Below are 24,626 nucleotides of genomic sequence, written 5' to 3' on the forward strand. Positions count from 1 at the left end.
AGCCTGGTAGGTTCTGTCTCAAACTGGGCCACTGGGGCAGCCTGCCCATGGACCAATCAGTGGGGAGTTGATGGATGGGTGGATACCCAGCTATGTAACCATGGCAACAAGAAGCAAGAGAAACAATCTACTGCAGTCATGTCACAAACCATACCTTTGAGTTTGACCTAGTGAAAAAAGATTGTTGCTAAGGTGTTCAGAAAGGTACAAGACAGTTGGATTCTCGGATGGTCTTGAAATAGTCACCTTGTAGACATGGAAAACAAAATGTAGAAATTTCAGTTGTTAGTTATGTAGATACTCTGAAATTTTTCAATCTTTTTTTCTGAATTTCAGAATTTTCTGAAGTGTAGTATCACATTTTGCTTTTCTGACTCTGATACAACTGTTAGTGTTGTCAAAATGTAGAAATTAGATGGACATGCATTTATCTTTTTATTATTGGTTTAGTCGCTAGTTTTATGACGACTCAGAATTTTTTATTTCTTTTTCTTTTTTTCTAAATCTATATCATGTTTTGCTTCCCTAACTTTGCTACAACTGTTGACGTTGTCTGTTCAGTACATTACTAGAGGTGAGTTAGAGTCAGAACTAACGACGCGACCTTCCCAACTGACCTCTCTCGGCCTATCTCTGTCCGTCAGGCGGCCGGTCTGCGCGGGAAAGGTCACCCACGATGATGTGTGGTGCCGTCATCACGAGCTTGACCTTTGCGGACGGCTTTAGGCCACAGCAAGCGAATTTCGTGGATGACATCACGAGTGCATTGACCCTCACCCAATGTGAAAAAATTTTTTGTTCTTTTCCGTCCATTGTTTTGTTGCTGCGATTCTCGTTATAAAATCTAAAAAATAAAAGGATGGGCTTTATTTTAGAAAATTGCATCTTTTTTTGTCTTTGCAGTCTTACATTAGATCAAGAGTCTTCAGGTGATGGTACATGTATCTATAGATTTTATTTGCTGTGGCTGTACAGAAAGTCACAGTGGAAAGTAGGGTTCCAGGAATGGTCACTTTTTTTAGAAATAGGAAGACTTGGTGGCTGTGATACCATTATTTTGTTGTTGTGATTCTTGTTATAATGTTTAAAAGGATGGGCTCTACTTTAGAAATTGCAGCTTGTTTTTTTGTATAATATTGCCTCCAGATGATGGTATCTATGAAAGTAACTTGCTTTGGTCCTACAGAAAGTCGCAGTGGAAAGTAGGCTGCACTAATCGAGCGCTGACGTCTCGCTGGGTTTGCCGGGGGATTAGGGGATGTCTGCTTTCATTAGCCGGGATGACCCTCGTGTCCGCGCTGTCATGCCGAGGTGGGAACGCGGTTATCCGTGGCGAACATTAATAAAACAGCGAGGAATCGCTCCAGACGTGACGTGACGTCTTGGAAGATAACGAACGGGAAATATTAAGAAGCATGAATTCGGGTCAACGCTTGTTATTTGGAGCTAGTTGCAAATTGACTTCCTAACATCTTGAAAAATCCCTGTGGTGGTTTTTGAAGTCTTGTTGGATTTGAGGATGAAGTCATGATAGATTGTTCTATATTTCTGTTATGCCAAGTTCAAGGGCATTCGTCAAGGACTGGTGCAAGACAAATGCCAAATCAAAAATAGCTCAGCAAAGACCCTTGTAGTTGTACATCCGTTTTTGCATTTTAGGGTTATTTGAGAAGTAAAAAATTCAGGACAAGATGATTGAACAAAACCTAGATCAGTAAACAGGGTAAGAAAATGTCTGGAAAGGTTTCTGCGTGGATTGATTCATCTTGGTTACCAATTGATGAAAGAAATAAAAAACAGGGCAAGGTGGTTGCAAAAATATGGATGTGTAACTTAACATAGGATAGAAAATGGCTGGAAATAATAGAAAATGGCTGGAAAGACTTTTCAAAATTTCTTCAGCATTTTGTTTACCAACTGATGACCTTGGGCTGACTTTGACCATTTGTTTGATCTCTGCAGATGTCAAGGTCACCTCCCCAAGGTTACTGACTCCCCTGCCTGCCAAAATTTGTGTGTAAAGGAAAAAGTTTGTCTTGTATTGAGTCTTTTTACATGTAGAAATGTTTGAAATATCTTGAAGCTAACCTCTGATGTGACCTCTGTATTGAGATAAATCTCCCATCAGTTTGTGAGTAACTCAGTTTGACAACCTGCCAAAAAACAGTCAGCCTTGCATGGCTTCAATTTCAGAGAAGGTTATGGAAATATGATCATCTTAAAAACACTGTGTCTGGTTCCTTAATGATATGTATGAATTGGGATGGTTCCAAGGTGTACTGGACACTGTTCGTGTTCTGGAATTTTTATCTAACTTATACTAAGACTTTCAAACTATCGTTTTCCTTGTTCTGACTTTTCAGAAGAAGCTATTTTATTATTTGAAGAAAAATTAATCTTTTGAAAATTTATTCTTTTTGTCTTGTTCTTAGCAAACATAGGTCTGGTTTTGGTTTGTGAAGTTTGCACATTAAGTTCAGTATACAGCCAGGTGTAAACAACATGGAAATGACATCAGCAGGAATAGAATCAGGTCTTCTGCAGTGACTTGAGATGTAGCTGAGATGGATGATAACATATATAACATACTTAACAGTCAAGACAGCACCTCTAAAGTCTAAAGACATGATATGACCATCTTGGCATCCTAAGACATCTTGTGCAGCTCCTTCTGACAACCCAAGACCTTGCTCTGACCACCAGCTCAGATTCCTGGCCTATGATGTCATCATCACCATGGTAACCCCGCCATCACCATGGTTACCCCTCAGTCCCAGTTGTCAGATGGTTTCCCTATTTGTGATGTGATGTTTGTACTGGCAGGCACAGAGATGGGCTGGACCAAGTCTGTTCCTTGTTTTATGTTCATGGCAGTATAATTTCAGTTTATTAATAGTTTTATGTACACTGTGTACTGTAAATGCAGAAATGTTGCGGTGGTTTTTATGTTCGAGGTTTTTGCGGTGTCTGCTTCACCGCAAACTGAAAACTGCTGCAAACATTTTTCAATTCCAGTATGTGGTTTGTTATGAACCCAAGAAATGGTTGTACAGCGAACTTAATTGGCAGCAAACACTACATTTTCGTCTACTTCAAAATTAAGTCCTTGTGAACTGAAATGCATTTACAGTAATCTTTTCTTCTTCCAGTGCAAGTTCATAACCATGTTGATGATTATTATAGATTTTTACATCATCATAGCTCAATACTTACCAGTCGTGCCCACAGTACATTGTATCAGTGAGCCTGAATTCTGTCTTGTTTCATGCTTTCGATTCGAAGCAGAAGTGGGGAATTTTCATGTAATTTCCTTGTGAATAACTATGCAACCTTGCTTTGGGTGGGCATTAATTGTATGATTTATCTTAAGATTTTGGAGGTAGAAACTGCTGTAGGCATGTTTCAGGCGTCCTGCGTTGCGCATGTTTCAGGCGTCCTGCGTAGCGCAGCATGGCGAGCATGTTTCCCATTTCTGTGATTACCCCTCACCAGGGATGGGGACAGAGGCCATTACCCTGATTAGATTAGGGGGAGCACTTACAGGGTAATTTATCACCCCTCCTCATGCTGTCTGTGCTCCAATCAATGGGCATTACTGCTAACCAGACTGGGTCAAACCACTGTAGGGGGGAGGGGACATCGTTCTAGCCAAGGTCCGGGTCAAACCACTGTAGGGGGGAGGGAGGGGACAGGGTTCCAGCCAGTGTCCGTCCTTCCGTCTAATCTCCAAGCAGATCCTACGGTAGCATAAGATAGTATCAAAAGCTGGCAGAGGAATAAAGCCGGCCTAGGAGTGTGTGTTTCGCTACATGGCAAATGTACACCTCTTGGCTGACTACACTCCTTGGCTTAGTTTGGTACTATCTTATGCCATTGCAAGATTTGCTTGGAGATTACTTCTGTCCTTTGCTGCTGGGGATGGACATAACTTTCTTTTGCCGATTTTGTCCCCTGTGACAGACAAAAATCAGCATGTATAGATTCTAATTGATCCAAGCTGAGTCTACCAGCAAAATTTGCCCCTCAAAATAAAGGAAATAGCATTTCAGAGAATCTAGATTTCAAAATTTTCTCGGGGAGCATACCCCCGGAACCCCCTAGGATTGCCGTGCCTTCAACTGCAAATTTTTAAACATAGCGAAATTTTTTATTTTCTTCCTTCCACAAACTTGAACCGCTGCACATGAAATAAATTAAGAGAAATATTTCTTTGGTGGAGCATGTTAGCCATGGAGCCATAGAACTGGCCTTTGTAGTCGTTGAAAACAGTCTGGTATCCAGGCTAACTTTTATATTGAAACATGTCAAAATGGTCAGTGTAGATAGCTAGTCACCACAGAGGCACAGACAGGATTCACAATGTTAAGGTCAAAAGGAAAATAATGTAACCAGTAATGTATCAAAGCAGTATATGGGTAAAGGGGTTGAATACTGTAAATGCATTTAAGTTCGCGGGGATTTAATTTCGCGGTAGCGGGAAAATGGACTTTTCGTGGTGGTTTTAATTTCGCGGTAGCACCATGCACTGTAGTCTCTTATTGTTATGGAAAAATTTTCGCGGTGGTTTTAAATTCGCGGTGAAGCTGCCGCCGCGAAAACCGTGAACATTAATCCACCGCGAACATTTCTGCATTTACAGTAATCTGTGATATATATTTTCTTTGATCCCCCCTCATGTTGTAATGGTATGTCCTGGGTCAGGTTGATGAGATGTGTAGGCATAGACATAATGATTTGCTCCCATCTAAAGTCCTCCCAGAGGAGACGGATACACGGAACGACAACTTGTTCTGAATTTCTATCGTTAGGTAGAATATATGGGGCCATTTCTGGTCAAAGGACGTATGTACGGATACTTACAGATAGGGAGGTATTCTGGTTGTGATTTTTCATGGGCTGTGCTAGCATTTTTCTTAATTCATTCCGTGCCTTTTTCTAGACCTGTATGAAATGAAAAACGCTTGAGTAATATTTTGGGCTTCAGCCAAATTACGAAAGGACGCTTTCTTCAGTGTAGGTCTGGACAATATAATTTTTGTAGCAGGCATTTGAAATTAGACAGCATGAAATGTATTTGCTTACGAAGTTAGTGGAATATGATAGCCATCTTAAACTAATATAGCTTCTTTTCATACAACTACCCCCGGAACAAAACTTAATAACCTTTGGTTTATACCTGGGGCTTCAGAGAACGAAAGTGAAAGGTAGATGTCTCAAGAAGATGATAAGATGTCTACAGACAACATCTCAACCCTTGCCCTCATTTCTTGAGCCTTGCTTGACCAGTCTTACAGAAAATTGGCAGCTGCCTCGCCAATATTGCTTAGGTGAGAAAAGGGAGGGTAGGGGGGTTTAAAACCCAATCAAGGGAGAAGGTCTGACAATAAAATCTGGTAAGATCTGTACTCATCTTAGAGCTGTAGTCTTCATAGTCATAAGGTTTTGGCAGGGAGTCAAGCGTTATCAGTCAGTGAACTTTCTATTTTTGCCACATGAGTTACAAATTTTGCCAATTTGACAGCTGGAAAAAATGTATTTTATTTACAAAGTGATTTGAAAAATCAGTAGATTTTTTTTCAGAAGAGTTAGAATTAAATGTATCTTTTCATTTCCTTTACTGAAGAGAGAGCAACATATTTGTTTCAAGTCAAATGCAAAGAAATGATCTGAACGAGAAATAGATATGTATAACTTGTTTTTCAGTCCTTTTCTAATCTAGTATGTTTAGAAACCCTGCCAGGAAATTACAGTCTAACATGGACCATCAGTATCTATTTTCTTTCCTTCATATACAAACTTTTTTCATTTCATATTTGTCTAGACGGAATAATGGAGGTCTAGTCTGCTAGTTTGACAAATGGATTATACATTATTTTTTTTTTTGCAAGCTTTGCCCGGAAACATAAAATAGACTTGCGGCAGCCCCCTGAATGACACCCCCTGCTCCATATCCATGAGTCCTAACCCCCAGATTAGCACCCCTTGGGTACTCATTCATCTTCCCCACACCTGCATGGGGGTGAAGATTCTGGGGAAGCAGTCATGAATTTCTTCTTTATCAAATCTCTTATCATCCCGAGCCTTAGAGCGGTCATCTGTAAGTTATGGAGTCTGAGATATCCGCAGGTTGACAGGTATTCATTTGGCTAAAAGTTGAAAGACGCACGTGCCAAAGTTTGTTTGCAGATTGTCTCAAAGCTCACAAATTTGTCTCTGTGTTAGGTTCTTAAGATAAAAGATGTCAGAGCAGTGACTTATATAGTCTGAGATGTCTGCAGGTTGACAGGTATTCATTTGGCTAAGAGTTAAAAGATGCATGTGCCAAAGTTTGTTTGTAGAATGTCTTGAGACAAGGTCTGAAAATGTCTCAGTGCATTAGATTTTTAATAGAGGTTGACAAAGCAGTGAGCTGTGGGTAATGAAGTCAAATGTCAGCAGGCTTACAGGTTTTTATTTTGCTTAAATTCAGCAGGTAACAAAATGAGAAGCAAATCCTGTTTGCAGAATGTCTTAAAACCTGAACCTTAGATTCCTTAGATGTAATGTTCTGGGGTGAAAAAGCAGTGAGGTATAAATTATGGAAGTCTAAAATTCCTGTAAGTTGACAGGTGTTCATATGAATGAAATTGAAGAGAATGCACAAAGTTAGCCATTGTCTGTTAGTCTCAAAGCTGGTGCATTAGATTCTTTAGATATAACATTAGAGGATGTAAAAGCAGTGAGGCATGAGTTATAAAGCCTGAGATGTTGATAGTTGCTCGAATTTATGAAGTGAGAAGCATCGAAAATGGAAAGTCGTGAAAAAGATTATTACTGTTGAAATGGCTGTCAGCAATCTCTGCATTCAATATCCTGACCTTGTCATGCTTTGCTTCATGCAATTTGGCCGGGATTGTAAAGGGTAAACTTTTGTCAGTTAGTGTTCATAATATTTTTAAGGCTTGGACAGGAGCTTCTTGAGATATAACACGGAGGCAGCAGGGCGTCAGCCGTGAGTTATAGAGTCAGTGATGTTGATGTGTGGCTGAGTTTATGAGCTATAAGGCAGTTTAGGGGCAGAATCGTGATCCCAAATGGTCAGCGAACAACTGCAGAGTGGAAACCCTTCTCTTTACCATTCTGCCAGGCAATATCTACCTTGCTTGACAGGCAAGTCTTGGGAAAAACGGGAAAATCCAAAAATGTTATGAATTCTGAAATTTTGTGTTTTTGAAAATTATCAAAGATAGTTTAGGTGTTCAGCTTAATGCTGGTTACTTAACATTTGTAAAAGTGACACTCGGTTGAAATTGTTTGTTTGTTTGTTTATATATTTATCCAGGGGTACATGTCGCCTGGCCGGCGTTTTTCAAAGATCCCTGGGGGAAACCCTGTACATACATAACAATAATCAATGACAATATAAAATTAAATAAATGGTAACTATGGAAATTGATGCTTTTTAGGACAACTGCAAGGAAAATTATGATGAGATTAAAAATATTGCAGTAGAAAAACATGCACTTTCTTAGCCCTCCTTGCTTTAGACGTTGGATGTGTGCGGTTATCCCTTGATTTCATTGCTGAATTTGTAAAAATCTATAAAATTCCTTAAACAAGCCTCTTTGGTCAAGCATCAATTAAAGCCTCTATATAGTAGAAACAAGGTGTTAATCATATGATGCAAAAAAACTGTCCACTTCAAATAGAAGCCGTGCTATCAGGAAGACATGATGGAAGAGCTAGTCACTCTGTAAAACAGAGACGATGGATTCAGCTGTCTGTCGGGGCTTAGCGAGAGACGGGGGCCTTTTTAGCGAGTCCATTTGTGCGGCTGGTTTGGGGCAGGTGAAAATCCCGCTAATCTGTCAGGGACCCCTTGTCTCCCTGCGAGGGGAACGTGTGCGCATTTTTATCCAATTTACAAATTTGCGGTAGGAAGAGATTCAAAATCTCTCATCTTTCTGATTCTAAAGGTGCACTCTCACTGCACTTGGGTCACTACGTCACTGTTTTGTTATTTTCTCCGATTATTTTTATAATTTAGATATTGTGTAATTGTACTTTCAAGTAGACTATGCATGTAGGGCCTGTAACTGACATGTTTTCCTGGAATTTAACATTTTCCAGTAAAAACCATGGAAAGTAGACTCTTGCAGAGTTGCTTGTTCTAAGTCCTGTAATTGATATGTTTTCGTTAACCATCTTGACCAGGAAAGACTGTATGTAGATTGTGATGCTTGTAGGTCCTGTAATTGATATTTTTTCCTGGAATTTAACATTTTCCAGTAAAAGCCACAAAAGTAGACTGCATACAGCTTGAGCTGCTTGTAGTTCCTTTAATAGATATGTTTTCCTAGAACTTTCTATTATCCTATAAAAGCTATACAAGCAGACAGCATACAGACTGAGCTGCTTGTACTTCCTGTAATTGATATGTTTTCCTGTAACCATATTGTCCAGGAAAAATCATGAAAGAAGAATGTAATATATGTAGATTGTGATGCTTATATCCTGGGAAAGCCACGAAAGTAGACACTGCAGAGAGAGCGGCTTGTAGCTCCAGTAATTGATATGTTTTCCAGGACGGTAATGTGGCCCTGAGGAGAGGCTCTCCCACTGCTTTACTTTATCTACTGACTCTGTTTGGGTTGGAATTAGCTCTGCTGAAATGGACTGGATACATAAGGCGGCAGAGTACAGTATTTATCCGCGACCCCCGGAGTCAATGACGTGGGGGTAAAAAAGTAGTGCGGCCAAAATCTGGAAGCGCCTGTAAACACTGTAATGTGAAATACAGCGGGGGATGAGCTTTGCTATATGGTAGTATAAGGAGTCGACTTTCAGGTGGTATGTGTAAGTTTATGATGTTTGTTCATTTGGTGTATAAATGCGCGTGACCTTTACAGCTGCCTGCCTCGGTGAGTCGGCTGCAGTTCCGCATGTCCTCGCATGACCCCATTTCAAAGATTGCGTGAAATTTTTAAAAAACGACAACTTTTTTTGCTTTTCAGTTATTTTGTAGGTTATATCCTCGACTTCAACATATTAGTTTGTCGCGCTTCAGAAGTGCACCCTGGTATGATTTTATCCGCGTCGATGTCAGTCACCTTGTAGTCCTTAACTATAGGAATCCCCATAGGCCGAAAACTGTACTCTGCTACCTTGAACCACCGCGGGTATTGGCCAGGAATTCCCAACGACCTTATACTCGGGCAAAATCTCATAGTATGTTGACTATTGACGTTAGCTGACTTGAAATAAACCATTTCTTCCATCGTCAAAACTGCCGTTGCCATGGCAACCGTTGCTATAAGCGCCGCCTATGCTTAACTATGGGACTTAGCGTGGAATTGCCATTGGCCAGGATCCCGTCTCCCCCCCCCCCCCTTTTCTGTCGCAAATGCCGTTACTGATAACCCCAAATGGCTCAGAACGTTAGAATATGCACAGAGGACGTCATTTTAGAGCAGAAAACCAACCGGAATCATAAATTTGTGCAGCTAACGGGACCACTGACAGACCCCTCAGATAAGCCTTGTACGGAGCCTACCCCTATGCAGGGTGCAGAAGTACAAAGTTGGCGATATCTCAGCAACCGCTTGTATGTCTGGGCAAAAATTTGGTACAGTTCTATCACTTGACTAGTTTTATTGTATGAATGAAAAGAAATCCAAGTTCAAGTTCGCTTAAGGCGGCAGAGTACAGTATTTATCCGCGACCCCCGGAGTCAATGACGTGGGGGTAAAAAAGTAGTGCGGCCAAAATCTGGAAGCGCCTGTAAACACTGTAATGTGAAATACAGCGGGGGATGAGCTTTGCTATATGGTAGTATAAGGAGTCGACTTTCAGGTGGTATGTGTAAGTTTATGATGTTTGTTCATTTGGTGTATAAATGCGCGTGACCTTTACAGCTGCCTGCCTCGGTGAGTCGGCTGCAGTTCCGGATGTCCTCGCATGACCCCATTTCAAAGATTGCGTGAAATTTTTAAAAAACGACAACTTTTTTTGCTTTTCAGTTATTTTGTAGGTTATATCCTCGACTTCAACATATTAGTTTGTCGCGCTTCAGAAGTGCACCCTGGTATGATTTTATCCGCGTCGATGTCAGTCACCTTGTAGTCCTTAACTATAGGAATCCCCATAGGCCGAAAACTGTACTCTGCTACCATAAATAAGGGAAGGGGGAGGGGGGCAGCTTGCAACTTGGTTACTGCTAGATAGTGCTGTAAATTCATATATTTTTGCATGGACTTAATTTTGCAGTGTTTTTAAGAAAGAGAGAAAGAAAGATTTATTTGTAAAACATCGCAGTCTATATTCTGAATTGTGTAATACATTACAAAGGAAAGAAAGTGCTCACGTATCCTCAATATCGTCCTTTTAGTTTACAATAAAAATGGTGAATGTTTGATATAAAACCATCAAACAAAGAATTAAAAATGTCTGACTCTAAGCAGCATGAAAACTTTCTAAGTTTGCAGTTAAAGTAATCCTGTGAGATGAAATTTGAAATGTTTTAAGTGATCTTCACCTTGTCCCTTTCACGTCTTTGCATTTAAGTCTTCGGGGATTTACTTTCCTGGTGTTTGTTTTGGTTTTAAGTTTACGGTAGGTCCATATACTGTAGTCACATACTGTAATGGAAAAATGTTTACTGTGGTTTTAAGTTCGCGGTGAAGTGGTCACTGCAAAAAACTTCAAACATTTCTGCATTTACAGTAATTACTAAAATGAGAACCATTCAGTTTTGGCTTATGTCCACAGTGCACAGTTAACTATCAGTGAAACCACAGCACTCTGTTCTACCTATGGTGCGGGGTGCAAATTGAATCTTTCCCAGGGAGTTATTGTTTAATGGAGTGTTGGGTCGATCAGGCACCGAATAAACCTGACACAGTCAGGAAATCGTTACCTTCTGTTAAGTTTCCGCTGACAAAACGTGTTAATGAGAGTGGAACTGTAAGTCTTATACATGGTCGTTAGGAGGATTATATTTAATTACTCAGTATAAGCAAGCTGTCCGGTCCTTTAGTGAAACATATTTGCAGTTAGTTCTACAGCCTGATGATGTCATTAGTTCCCGTGAAAGTTCATTGATCTGTGACAGTGACTAACATATGGTAAGGTTTTGAATGCTATATCTGTACGCATTTCGAAAAGCTCTTGCCAACTAGCTGTAGGTCAGTCCTCTGCCCATTCTCAAGTTTAACATCTTTTCACTGTAATTACTTGTTAGTCAGTCAGTCCTCTTACCTTCTCTTAAAATCTTCACACTTTAATTACTTGTTTGTATGTTTATAAAAGTAATGTTTTTGGCAAGTAGACACCTTTAAACAAAGAGATGGGCATGGGCATACAATTCAAGGTGTCAAACACATTGTCAGTGATAATTCATTGTGAAAACACCCATCAGAACCAAGTGTGAATTCCCGACAAGAACACAGTGGGTAGGTGTGAATGGATCACCAGAACTGTGCGACTGCCTGTTAACAATACAGTGTTAATATATAACAATGCAGTGTAAATGTGGGGTGATATTTGCAAATGAGTGAGAATACAGTGTTGATATGTCATAAGAACAGTGAATACACATTGCAGACCAGAGTCATTTTTTTTAATATTGTCTTTGTAATTGTATGATCGTTTAAATTGAAGGCAAGTCAGTGCCAAAGACGTAACATGTTCTGTAACTCAACATTATTGACACTTGACTGTTTTTAAACTTTGGTCAATAAAATATACACTGATTATCTTTGTTTTCAGACCAGTAATATTATTTTCATATGTTTGTATCAAGTGAAGGAAAACTAGTACCTTGTACAGTTACCATGCTCTGTAGCTAAACTTATAGGTTGAACATTTCTGCTTGTCATTTATTCCTTCCTGGTTTGAATGTAAATAATTGCAAACATCAAAAATTGCATTAGGCTACATTCACACCCTTTTCTGACCTCTTGGATAAAACTCTAAGAGCCTCAGACAAAGATTCAGACTTCAGCTGCCCTTGTCTGACAACATCATTAGTTACTGATGGGATCCAAGGCCCCCCAGGTCGGAGGTAATCCCCCGTACTGAGAGAGTGGGATTTACAACCTCACCCTCCAACTTGTAGTTATTGTAGCTATTCAGGCACTTCTCACCTGCCAACATCATTCAATCCTAATGGGAGCCAAGGCCCCCAAGGCCAGGGTTAAGCCCCATGCTGAGAGAAAAGCTTGTCACTACCACCCAACCCTCTTATGACTCAAAATGCTTTTCCCTTGAGCAAACCACAAGCTCTGAAGTATTACTCCAGTCTTCTGTAGGTCAAAGGCCATTGACCTCCGAATTTTATGAACAGTAAATTTTTTGACGTATTTTATGGGAACAGCAGTAAAATGTAGCATTTCCAGAAGAATTTGAGACTGAGTATCATACAGAGGGAAAGTATTGGCACAAATAGCCTCAATTTCTTATATCCCCCATTATTTTTACTGATCAGTCCCTTTATTATTAGATTTGGAAAGTGGAAATGGGTTGTCTTTAAAGAATTTGTGTTCCTTGTTATTTTAAACCCTGATTCAGAGTCATATGCATCCCACATGTGCCAAGGTCATTAGGGTGTCTGCAATGTCGCAGGGATTTGAAACAGAAGTTTGCTGTATCATTCAAACCACTTTTCCAGACAACTGTTTCATTGTTTTTCACACAGTTCTCTTTTTGTGTGGAGCAAGGTACAGGTTCAAGGTTACTTGGAAATGAAATGATAGCAATGGTGGAATTTCTTTTTGAAATCCCTTACGTCTCCACTCTCCCATAATGATTTTTTGCATGTAGAACTTTCATACTCTTGGGCAGCCTTTTACGTCAGCAGTGGAAGGAATCTGCTATTAATGACTTGGCCTTGGACTGGATCTGCAGTTAATTACCTGACCTTGACATGGTCATGTCTTGTGTTATTGTGTTATTGTGTTATTGCCCAAGGTCAAAGCTAAGACTTTGCTGGTTCAACAAGATTTGTAGGAAATCCTTGTCAGCATGTTCTGAAAAATCACCTGGTAATTGGGCCCTTTGGGAACTTAGGTCGGCTGGGTCAAAGTGAGCCAGCTCTGGGAAGTTTAATTTTTAACTTTTTAATGCAAATTTTTGGAAAAATTTGTTATATTAATAGCTGAAGTCTTGCATACTGTTGAAGGGTAACTAGAGTGTATTTTGCTCTTCAAATTGTAATTGTGTTATCTTTTAGTTACATTTTGGTCAGATTTCAGAAGTTTCTATTTTTTAAAGAATTTGGTTATTCCCCCCTCCCCCAATAAGACAAGGTTTTCACCACGGTCTTCTGTGTCTAGGTTCAGTACTGCACTGCAAGTTCAACAAATGACAGACTACTGAAACAACACTAATATCTGTAATATTTCATTTCGACAGAATATTTAGAACAAAAAAAAACCTTCCCCGCCCAGCTGTTGTGTTTCAGAGAAGCTGGACTGTGTCCTGTCTGTTATCTGGGCGTGGCAGGGTCAAGTTCAGGAGGGGGTGCCACATTCCTGACTGGCATAGCTGGGCATGGTTAATCATTTTGGTGTTCTACGTCTACAGCAGTCATATTATGTTATGGTTGTTTTGAGGTTCAGAAAAAGTTTTGGTTTGTATTTTGCGATTCGAAATTTCCTCTTTTTCATTTGAGATCAAGTAGGCTGGTTTGAGATATAAGAGGTATACCGTATAGAAAACATCTTTTTTATTCCAAGATCATAAATTGAAAATCCTTGCCAAGTTTGTAGAACTGAGCAGCCTCAGCGAATGCCTGGAGTGCTAGGCTACAGGAAACCCTTCCAAACCCTCTATTCCAACTTGGTTTGCTTTGAATCTGCACAAGATAGAGAAGAGAACTATGTAAACTGTAGTGGATACAAGACAGAATATAATTTCTAAACAACCTTCTAATTGCCACATTTGACACCTTTGTTACTAGGTAACAGGGCACTAGTCCACCTTCTAGCTATCCCTTCCACCCCAGAGTCTGTCTGCCTGAGTCTGTCTGCCTGAGATAGGTTGCTTTCACAAGATGGAGAGAAGTGAACTGTGATAGATACAAGACAGAATATAACTTCTAAACAACCTTCTAATTGCCACATTTGACACCTTTGTTACTAGACAAGAAGGCACAAGTCTGCCTTTTTGCTATCCCTTCCACCCCAGAGTCTGTCTGCCTGAGTCTGTCTGCCTGAGATAGGTTGCTTTGACAAGATGAGTTGAAGTAAACTGTAAGGGATACAAGCCTGTGCCCTGTGCACTGACCTCTGCAGAGAGAGGATAAACAGTGCTGGGATGGTGGAAAGGCCTTGCTATTTGTGAGGGGCTGCATGGAGTTTTCTTACACTTTCTTTCTGTAAAATGAAACTGCATTTTGATCCAACATAATTCTTAGATGCAAGTCAATTGAGACAAGTAGTAGAATGTGAAGAAAGTTGCATGTAAGTTCAAGGTGTTGGACTGGAATTTAGCTTCAGGTGTACCCCACCTCCCCATGCAGACCCTCGTGTGTGGAATGTCTCCCATGTGACATGGATATGTTGCCCAGCAGACAGGCTGTTGGCACATGGTTGATGTTTGTTTTCCTGGGGAGTTACAAGAGTTCCAAACAAGTCAGCTCTGACATTTACACACCAGATGGACGCAGTTTAGAGCCAACCACATTTTTTACTGGCTTGGTTAGAGGCAAGCTTCAAAGCCTGCTTTATTTGTGAAAATCTACCCTTAAAAATTTTATCCACCAACTGAAATAACCACAAGTTTTCCCCGTTTTAATGATATATGATGTGTTTGATTGGTTTTGGGTGCCAGTGATTTTAACTCATTGAAGTTTGTAGTTGTTCCTTGTAAAGGTTTCAAGGTTTTATTTTTATTTTCTGAATCTTCTCAATTTAAACAGTATACACAAATCAAACTTGGACATCTGATTGATATGTATATATAGTATATGGATATGGATATCAGTAATATTTGTATCTAATTCAGTTGTAATCTCATGTATGAAAAGACTCATGTATTGGATAGGAGCCATCAAAATTCAATATATAGGCTTGTTGAAGGTCAGGGAAAGGTCATGGAATGTTAAGAGATGATAACAACACCCTTCTTCAGTGTCAGGCTGAGGCTGTGCATGAGAGCAGCCGCTTTGTCTGGTACTGTATCAGACCAGACTGATATTAATCATATTTTGTCATTGATACATTACAGATGTGATTATCCTTGACCCAGTGATATTAGTAGTTATATTTATAACACATGGGAAAATAGATACTGTATTCTAACTTCTTATATGCTAATAAAAAATGTATCTCGATTATGTATTATGGTATGATAAGTATGTAAGTTTAGAAAACGTCATATTCTTTGCCAGGTTGTGTTTGGTAAACTTAAAGTGAAATTTCAGATAGTATATGGGCATGATTGTCTAAATTATTATTTTTTTCCTGCGTTGTAGAAAGGTAGACAGTTAGGAGATTTCTGGTAGATGTTGCAGCTGTTCCGAGTTCTTTCTAGGTGACCTTGTATTTGGAGTAATTAGGACAGGGGGAGGGGGGCATGGCAGTTGTCAGGTCCCCTCTCCTTTCACAAACCTGCAACAGCTGACCTCGCTTTTCATTCATGCTCCTGTCATATGCAGTTGTTGATAAAATAAAGGTAAACAACAACCAATCAATAATGAATTCAACTAGTTGGATCAAGCAGTGTATGGTAAACAAAGTGTTCAATCATTCTGTGTAGCTCAAAATCAAGATTTCTAAGCTCTACATCATAATAAGCTACTTGTGCATAGAAAGCTGGAAATCACGCACACACACTCACTATCCAGTTTGTATTATGTAATATGAAATGGTAAGAAATGTGTGTTTCAGATGTTTTAATCATATGTTTTTTTCTTGTTTGTTCCAGGGTGCTGTTTTGTCACCTTCTACAGACGTAAGGATGCCATAGCTGCTCAGAATGCACTACACAATCTCAAAACCATGCCAGGGGTGAGTCCGTATAGTTGTTTCCGTCATTGAGCAATTGCAAACCAGTGCACAATCTTGCATGGCTACTCCCTGTGTTTAAGCCCTGGGCCTAGCCTGGATGCCAGACTTTTTCCAGGGCCCACACAGGCAAGTACCTTGGCTTCAGTGCCAACGTGCCCCCAAGGAAATTCTACCACTGCCCCCCTTGAGTTTTATCCTGAGCCAAATTTTCCTACGGATGCATTAGCCCTGGATCTACGGAACTGGCCTTTGTAGGCCCTGAAACAGTCTGGCTTCAAGGCTAGGATCTAGCCTATGTGGGCCTTGGAAACTACAGTGCTTCCTGGCTATACCTGTACCTATTATGTGGAATGCAAACCTGCCTTATGTACAAGTTTCTGCCCATCCCAGACTGTTGCTTTGCATGGTGTGGTGGTGTAGTGTAGTGTAGTGTTAAATGCACACATGGCACGTGCCTTGTGGTTTCTGCCTGTCCTGGGCAGTTGCTTTGCTTGGTGTGTTGTAGTGTGTTATGTAGTGTTGTGTTGTGTTGTGTAATGTAATGTAATGTGATGTGGAATGCCCACCTGCCTTGTGGTTTCTGCCTGTCCTGTGCAGTTGCTTTGCTTGGTGTGGTGTTGTGTTTTTTGTAGTGTGGTGTAGTGTTGTATTGTATTGTGTATTGTTAAATGGAATGCCCACCTGCCTTGTGGTTTCTGCCTGTCCCAGACTGTTGCTTTGTGTGGCATAGCGTAGTGTGGTATGGTGTAGTGAGATGTAGTGTAGTGTAGTGTTGTGTTGTGTTAGTGTTGTGTAATGTTATGTGATGTGGAATGCCCACCTGCCTTGTGGTTTCTGCCTGTCCCAGACTGTTGGGTTGTTTGGCAGCTTGTTTAAAGGCAGAGAGAAACTAACAGCTCACTGCATGGAGAGGTCTAACTATTAACAACTAGTATCTCTTCTTAGCCCGGAGCTGGAACACTTTCTTAAACGTTAAAGGAACTGCTCAAGATGTTTGTGTCTAGAAAGATATGTGTAGAATATGAGAAAAGTTGTCGTTGACAATTTCAAGGAACAGTCGAAGACATTTGTGTTTTGAAGGATTTTGGGAAAATTTGAGAACCGTTAACACTGAGTATTGTAGTAAGACTTAAGTGATAACTTAAGAAACAGACCAAGACATTTGTTTTTAGAAGGGTTTGGGTAAAAAAAAAGTTGACACTGAAAATTATCAAAATATCATTCAGTCTAAAACCAAGACTGGACATACTGGGTGCTTCTGTACTTAAATGTAACCAAAATTACATCTATGTACCGTTTTCAGTAGAGCCATCATACTGTAGATATCAGATCATAGAATATATTTGCACATTGCAAACTTGTGTTGTTGTGTGTTCCCCAGATGTCCCATCCCATACAGATGAAACCTGCCAACAATGAGAACAGAAACGCCAACGGCGAGTGTCCGGGTAAGTACGCTTTTTCCAACTGTCCACCAGGACTTGATTAAGTAAAAGTACACGTGGCTACTAGTAAGCTGTGGTAGTTACTAGTCCTTAAGTATTTGAGTGGTGAATGGATAGATAGATTTGATTTTAGGTTACAAGCTATCAGTATTAAGGCAGGGCTCGTGACTGCGACTAGATTTGGTCGCAATGCGCCCGTAATTTTAATAATGCGCCTATTTTTAAAACGATGGTCGCACGGCGCGCCAATAAAAAAAAATGAGCAACGCCTTTATTTTCCCCCGAAAACTTCGCTCAAAGTTCAAAATTCGCCGATTTCGGCCTTCACCGAGCCGCCATTTTGATTCTAACTCAAGTCTCGCGCAAGTCTCGCAGTAACTCACATCTCGCGAATCGCGAGAGTCGAACCCCATTGGCCATTTCGGCGTGACGTAGCTCGCCCGGCCGCCATTATTGGTGGAATATCTGATATCCCCGCTGTGATCGCGGGAAAAATCACGCAGGAACGCTTCAAAAGCGTGTAACTTTGACGAAAACTCATCGAATGCCTAAAGTCCTTGGTGATAAGTACATGTACAGGATTCTTTTGGAGGGTTTTTTTGCTTGTTTGTCGGTGGAATGCGGGAAAATTAACAGCTAATGCGACGATGACAAACTGGGGAGGGGGGCTGTGTCGGCACTGAAGTCGTAGAAAATGTTGAACGGAGGTCGCGATTTTTTCACGGTTCCTTCAGATATTACTTTTGTTGCAGTCTTTATTTTCAAAAGACTGATAAATAGATGTCGTTTGTTGGGAAAAGTTCGATTGATTTGCCCTTCGAACACATCTTTTCTGCTACATTTTTTCAACTAAAAATATGAATTGTTTGTACACAGATTTTTTTTATATAAGTTAACACTGATGTTACAGGCTAGAAGTAAACCTCTAATTTTCCAGTGCATCTATTTTCAGCTATGTTCTTAACAAAGTAGAAGAGATACAAAAGAAATACAAAATGTACCTGACAGTCCTGGCTACACTTTCTCCTCTGTTGGCTTGCAGATTTTCTTGTAGACTTCTTTAGTTGTTGTTGTTGTATATGTAACAGTCAAGTTTCACCTTTAGCAGTAAGGTTAATTTACTCTTCCTGATTGTGTGTATTAACTTATGAAACATTATAAAAATCATATATTGTAAGGAATCAGTGTTATATTACTTGAAAGTGATCTCATGTATTCTCTTGTTTCTTGTTTGGTTACTGTAACTATATATAATATATAACACCCCTAATTAATTCTTTAAGCCATACCCACCTCTAGTCAAAAACATTGATTATTGGAGTAATATTTTGTATGGCTTCAGACGTTTGCTTGTGCTCCCAACCTTTCATAGTGGTGCTCCTAACTTTTTGCTGGCGCTCCTAAGTTTTAGGAGTTAGGAGCGCCATGCTCCTAGGTCAAAAAGTTAGTCTGGAGCCCTGTAAGGGAAGGATTTCTTAAGTGTATTTCTTTTACCATGGTAAATGATGACGGTACATTAAAGTACAAGTAAGGAAAAGAAGTTGCAAAAGAAAAAAATATTTCCTGATTTGCATGACTCCCAGTTATTGCAGTGGTATTGCTTCCAAGGACCTCACTTGTAAAGTAGAGCTTTGTCACTCAAGTTGAGCAACTGTTTCTAGTGAAGAAGACATGGATGAATGAAGAGGAAAAGAAAGAAAGAAGTAGATATTAAAGAAAAGAGAATACTATTTGAGTAATTTTGTTTCTTTTGTTTGTAAATTCTTCATTGTTTGTTTTTCAGTTGAGGAACGTAAGCTGTTTGTCGGTATGGTATCGAAGAAATGTAACGAGAGCGACGTACGCATCATGTTCGCGCCGTACGGAACGATCGAAGAGTGTACTGTGTTAAGGGACCAGAACGGACAGAGCAGAGGTAACCCCTCTCTAAGTGAACGTACTAGTCATAAAGGTTTGGACTCATCCATTCAGTTTTAGACTAGAGAATGTAACAGATGTTTGTAGTGGGTAGTGGGTTGAGGTACTAACATCTGTAGTATAAGTTGTCAGTGTATTGAAATAGTACTTAAACTCAAAGCAACCAGTTTTATTCTTTGGTTCTTGAATTTAAATGTAAAAAAATAATGAAAACAAACTTTGAGGACCAGGTTATGCCTTGGTGCGCTCAGGCTTATGGAATTCAAGTTTTCCTTCCTACCCTCTGCTTGTATTTTGTCTGTTTGCTATATTCAAATCTCTTGGAATCAAGGAAATAAGATGATGTAGCCTTATGGCACAAAATGTTTGAAGAAGACATGTTTAAAAAATACCCTAGAATAAAATTGACTTTTTGCATTGTAGTTATTATTGATACAACAAATATAATCAATTCCCATGATATTGCCTTGAATTATATTTATTATTGATACAACAAGTAAACTGTAGTCCATTCCTATGTTATCGGTAAAGAACGTTTGTAACGCTGGTTCACCTTTATCCGTGAGGTAACCTATATCCATTCTTTTTAATACAGGATGTACAGGGCTCGAAATTCATTTTTGGGATTAGGTGCACTGGTGCACCCAGCTTAAAAAATTGGGTGCACCAAAAAAGTTTTGGGTGCACCACTTAAATTTAAGTAAAAAACCTAATAATAAAACTTAGTTACAAGCTATCAAATTCTTAAACAAGTATCATGACAGACATTTTTTATTATCTTTATAAAAGTTAAATGTCAAGAATATGATGTATACTAGTATACTTTGATATCTTTTCATACATAAACCTTTTCAAACTGCAATGTTTTGAAAATATCACAATTTTAAAACAACCGTCCTTTGACTTGATATCCCTGATATGTATCTGTTGTTTGTAAAAACAACAGATTTATAGGTTTACCACTGAATAAAGGTGAATTAGCGTAACAGTTATAGTTTGATTTTTTGTAATTGATGACCATACATGTTGTGAAACATGCTGTCCTTCATGTAAGTCTAACATCCGTGTGCTCCCTCTGCAGGTTGTGCCTTTGTAACCTTCTCCACCCGAGCTTCTGCCCTGAACGCCATCAAAGCCTTGCACCAGTCCCAGACTATGGAGGTGGGCTTTGATTTTGATAACCCATTTTTTGTAAATTACTCGCTTATACTATATACAAGTCTTTCAAAATGGTGTGCTTCCTGTGAAAGATAAAAGGCATGGATTGCAGAAATGTTGCTCTTATAGATTTGCATCTTGAAAATAATTTCATGTCTTCCTACAGTGAAATCTAATCCCCTCAGATTGTACCTGATCTGTGAAGTTGGATAAATAGATAAATGATATTGCTTAGATTACCTTTAATGAAACCTGCAAGATTATCATGAATGGGGACTGAAGTGGACATGCATGACCAAATTTCCTGGCATGACATTAGAGCCATGGGATACCACTTACTGGTCCCTTGACCGGGATGGTTGTGGTGGTAATTGCCAGATAGCCTTTGTTGCTTCCCATATCTGTTCTTTCATCCCCCCTCCTTTTATCATACCCCCCTGCTTTCACCCCCCAGGGTTGCTCCTCCCCCCTGGTTGTGAAGTTTGCAGACACCCAGAAGGACAAAGAGCAGAAGAGACTACAGCAACTGAACGCCCAGGCCTGGAGCCAGATGAACGCCCTGGCCAGTCTAGCCGCCCTCAACCCACAGTACTTAGCTGTGAGTTTTTGTCATCACTTTTTTCTGATTCAAGTTTTTGGTTGGAAACTTGCAATTTTTTTCCCACCTGGAGTACTTAGCTGTCAGTTTTTTTTCTCATATCTTTATTTTCAGATTCAAGTTTTTAGTCACAGACTCTAATTTTTTTATTTCATAACTACAGAACTTCTGTCTTGCTTCTTTCCGTCACATTTCTAATGGTACTGGACAAAAATAAATTAGCGTTTCATGACATTTTTTCGACCTTCCGTAACCAGCAAAAACTGCTAACCTCTAAGCATCCCCCTTGGAATGAAATTTGACGACCATTTTTCTATATATTATCAGCCCACAGATACAGGTTTAGTAACTTTCAAGGCTGACCTTCTATCAGACCATTTTTATCCAAAATATAGAGTTTGCTTGGAATTTAAGTATGGAACAGGAATTCATCAAGGAACATTTTTCTTATTTGTAAGGATCAAAGATTTTATTGATATTTTCCTCATTGTGGTAGGTCAGTATTTCAGTGTTTAAGCAGTGTACTACTTATAAGTTTTGTTTTCCATTGTATTACAATTGGTTTTGCAATATCAATCTTTATTTCTATTGTTTTTATTAGCATGTATTGCTTAAAGCTATGGCAGTGTTTTAACCTTGATTTGCCATACGTTATTCATTTTATAATAAAATATCTGATACAAAAGTCAACGAGACGTTTTCGTTCAAGGTCGTGAAGCATTTGACCTTTAAATTAATGATATCGTCCTCCATTTACGGCGTAATGAAATGACGCTGTTACAAATTTCATTTCATCCAGACGATTTATGTGCTGGCATTTCCAGTTGATTGGATTTTTGTGCCAAAGACGAATGTCATCAGAAAAGGGTTGATTCAAAAGCCTTCTGATCGTATTAACCTTCCAATGACAGATTTTTGAAAAACAAGAACTTGACAAAAGATAGACTGCAGTGCTAAATTAAACCAAAAATACCCAATCTGTGCTGTTAGTATGTAAAATACAATCCATATAGATTGGTAACACAGTTTTAGGTAACATGTTTTGAAAACAGAATAACTAAGTTTTTGTACACAATTAACCTTCCTCAACAAAATGCTAACTGGTTCACATTGCACTGCAGTATAAGTGTCACTGCTTACAGATGCGGTCCCAAAAGTAAACTGACCTACCAACCTAATGAAACTATTCACGGATGTGTTGAAAACGTTTTTGAATGTAGCTGGAATCAGTGACATGGTCTTGAATGCTGAAATGAAAATTGTGAAGCAAAAAACTCGTTTTCTTTCCAGTCTGCAGTCAAGCCCAACATAGACAATCAAATGACGTCTCTCAGCTCCCAGTACTTGGGCGTGAGTTTGGGTTTTATTTTATTTTGCTCCCTCTTTCCTTCCCACCATTTTCTCTAACAAAATCTCGCCTGATCTCTCTCTATCTCCAACCTGCCATTATTTTCTCTGACAAATCGAAGCCTGTCATCTCTCTCTAGAAAATTACTTCAACAGTTGATATCGTTTCAGTCAACTGTTGAAGCAAGAAAATTTCTGTCTATAGTCACAGCGATCCATAGTTTCATGAGTCCTTGATGAATTCCTGCTATTTTATGCTAATAAGAATTGTAGATCTAGTGTAATTAGGAATCAGCATAATTTTCTTTGATTTTTTTATTTTCCCTCATCTTTTAGTTGCTCTTTTTCAGGTAGCATGTAGTGCATGGAGTATGGTTTAATTTGGGTAAATCATCTAGACTTAATTTTACAAGGATTAAAGAAATTGTGGTGGATTAAAATGGTGAACTTGCAAAAATCATGATTTGAGTACGAAAAAGGATTTATACTTTAGATGTATACAGGGTTTGTACGTGTTAAGCAAAGCCAGAATATCCAAATTGATCACAAAAAAAAAGGTCATTTTGAGCATACATGTATTTCTGCCATTGTGAAAATTTCAATATTCATAATTAAAATTTCCTTTTGGGTAGCTGAAATGTGTATAGCTATAGAACATCCTAATTGTACAATCCAAGTGAAAAACTGATTTTTTTACAGTCCTTTGCTTTCTTAGAATTTTTTTTTAGATTTGTTATTGCATTTTCATTCTTTGGAAAGCTTTGTTCTCACAAATTTCCCCCCACCTTGAAGTTGTCCCCAATAGCTGTACAAACCCTGTGCCATTGCTGCGTATATTGCTTCCCATGTACACGTGTATGGACATCTCTTCCACACAAGAGGAGGGCTCGCTTGTCTCGGCCAATCCCAGTGCTCTCTCTCTTGCCTCGACCAATCACAACACTGTATTTCTCTCCTCCCATCATGCACCAGTCTCTGGGCTTCAACAGTGTCTCTGACGACCACCGCCATATTTTTGCAAGTTCACCTTCGGTAAGATTCTAACAACTGGATTTCGCAGGGACAATGATGCAAACATTGTATTTAATTTGTATAGCCTTATGCCACACCAAACTATGTGATTGGTTCTATGACTATGAGAGCCAAGAAGACAAGATGATAACAGAGGGTTGGGAAGGAAGTTTGAATCTGACTTTATTCACTTCCTGAACATGTGTACCAAAGTACAGATCTACTTTTTCCTCAGACTCTGTTGTCATTTTGATTCTCCAGTTCGTAGAACCAACAAATTCACTTGGTTTGGCCTCTTACATATTAAAAGTATCTGCACTTTGGAGAATCTTATTCAACTTAACAACTTTCTCTTAACTTTAAGATTCTCCAAAGTGCAGTTACTTTGACTTTTAGTCTTATTTCATCGGCTAGACTGGCTACCTGGCATATACATGTACAACAAGTGAAGAAAAGCAACATAAAAACAATTCTTATTCTATGAAATATAAATTGTTAATGTTTGGAAGGTAACAATAACTAACATGTTTTTTTCAAGTGCAAAAACAACCCCATTTTAAGTGGTACAATTACCACAAAATAACTTCTTTCAGTCAAAGCACATTGTCGACTGTCTACTGTATGTTTTATATGCCAGTAGCCTAGTCTTTAGTGTACTTGCAACTTGAGTAAGGAGCATGCTTTAGGACTAAAAAATACACTATGTAGCACAGTAGGGACGGCTAGATCATTCATAGTATGTACAGATAATCACATGTCTATGGGTATGTTGTAATAGGTAAGCACAGATCTAGATCACTAGTGTGTCTTCTCCAGCTTACATACAACATTTCCTAACCACCATGTACAGCTCTAAGTATTTATACCCCACCAAGGTTCAATCAGGAACCCAGTGAACTAATGTTGTATCTGTGACGTGACTGTTGATGAGGTGTGTTTTTGATGTTACAGCTCCTACAGCAGGCAGCGTTAGGCAACCAGGCAGCCTTCAGTCAACAGCTCACTGGTGAGTACTGTATCATCACATGATCATCACATGATCCTCTTCCGCTGCCACATGATCATCACATGATCCTCTTCCACATGTCACATGATCGTCACATGATCATCACATGATCCTCCTCCATTGTCACATGATCATCACATATGATCCTACCTTTCCAG

At 39.3% G+C, this 24,626-nt stretch overlaps 1 protein-coding gene across 50 annotated transcripts in view; it reads left to right on the top strand.

Moving 5' to 3' along the window:
- LOC118408355 (CUGBP Elav-like family member 2) overlaps positions 1–24,626 on the top strand; it is an 81,099-nt gene that overhangs the window by 34,512 nt on the left and 21,961 nt on the right. For 34 of the 50 annotated variants that reach the window (XM_035809067.1, XM_035809065.1, XM_035809062.1 and 31 more), the window contains exons 3-10: positions 15,904–15,986; positions 17,368–17,434; positions 19,215–19,382; positions 20,430–20,509; positions 20,961–21,104; positions 22,395–22,454; positions 23,424–23,483; positions 24,414–24,468. In XM_035809067.1, the coding sequence (XP_035664960.1) occupies positions 15,904–15,986; positions 17,368–17,434; positions 19,215–19,382; positions 20,430–20,509; positions 20,961–21,104; positions 22,395–22,454; positions 23,424–23,483; positions 24,414–24,468 (717 nt within the window). The remainder of the gene's footprint in view (positions 1–15,903; positions 15,987–17,367; positions 17,435–19,214; positions 19,383–20,429; positions 20,510–20,960; positions 21,105–22,394; positions 22,455–23,423; positions 23,484–24,413; positions 24,469–24,626) is intronic. The other 16 variants (XM_035809076.1, XM_035809092.1, XM_035809103.1 and 13 more) reach the window with 6 other exon arrangements.

This window comes from Branchiostoma floridae, unplaced genomic scaffold (assembly GCF_000003815.2).
Source record: "Branchiostoma floridae strain S238N-H82 unplaced genomic scaffold, Bfl_VNyyK Sc7u5tJ_1578, whole genome shotgun sequence".
NCBI lineage: Eukaryota > Metazoa > Chordata > Leptocardii > Amphioxiformes > Branchiostomatidae > Branchiostoma > Branchiostoma floridae.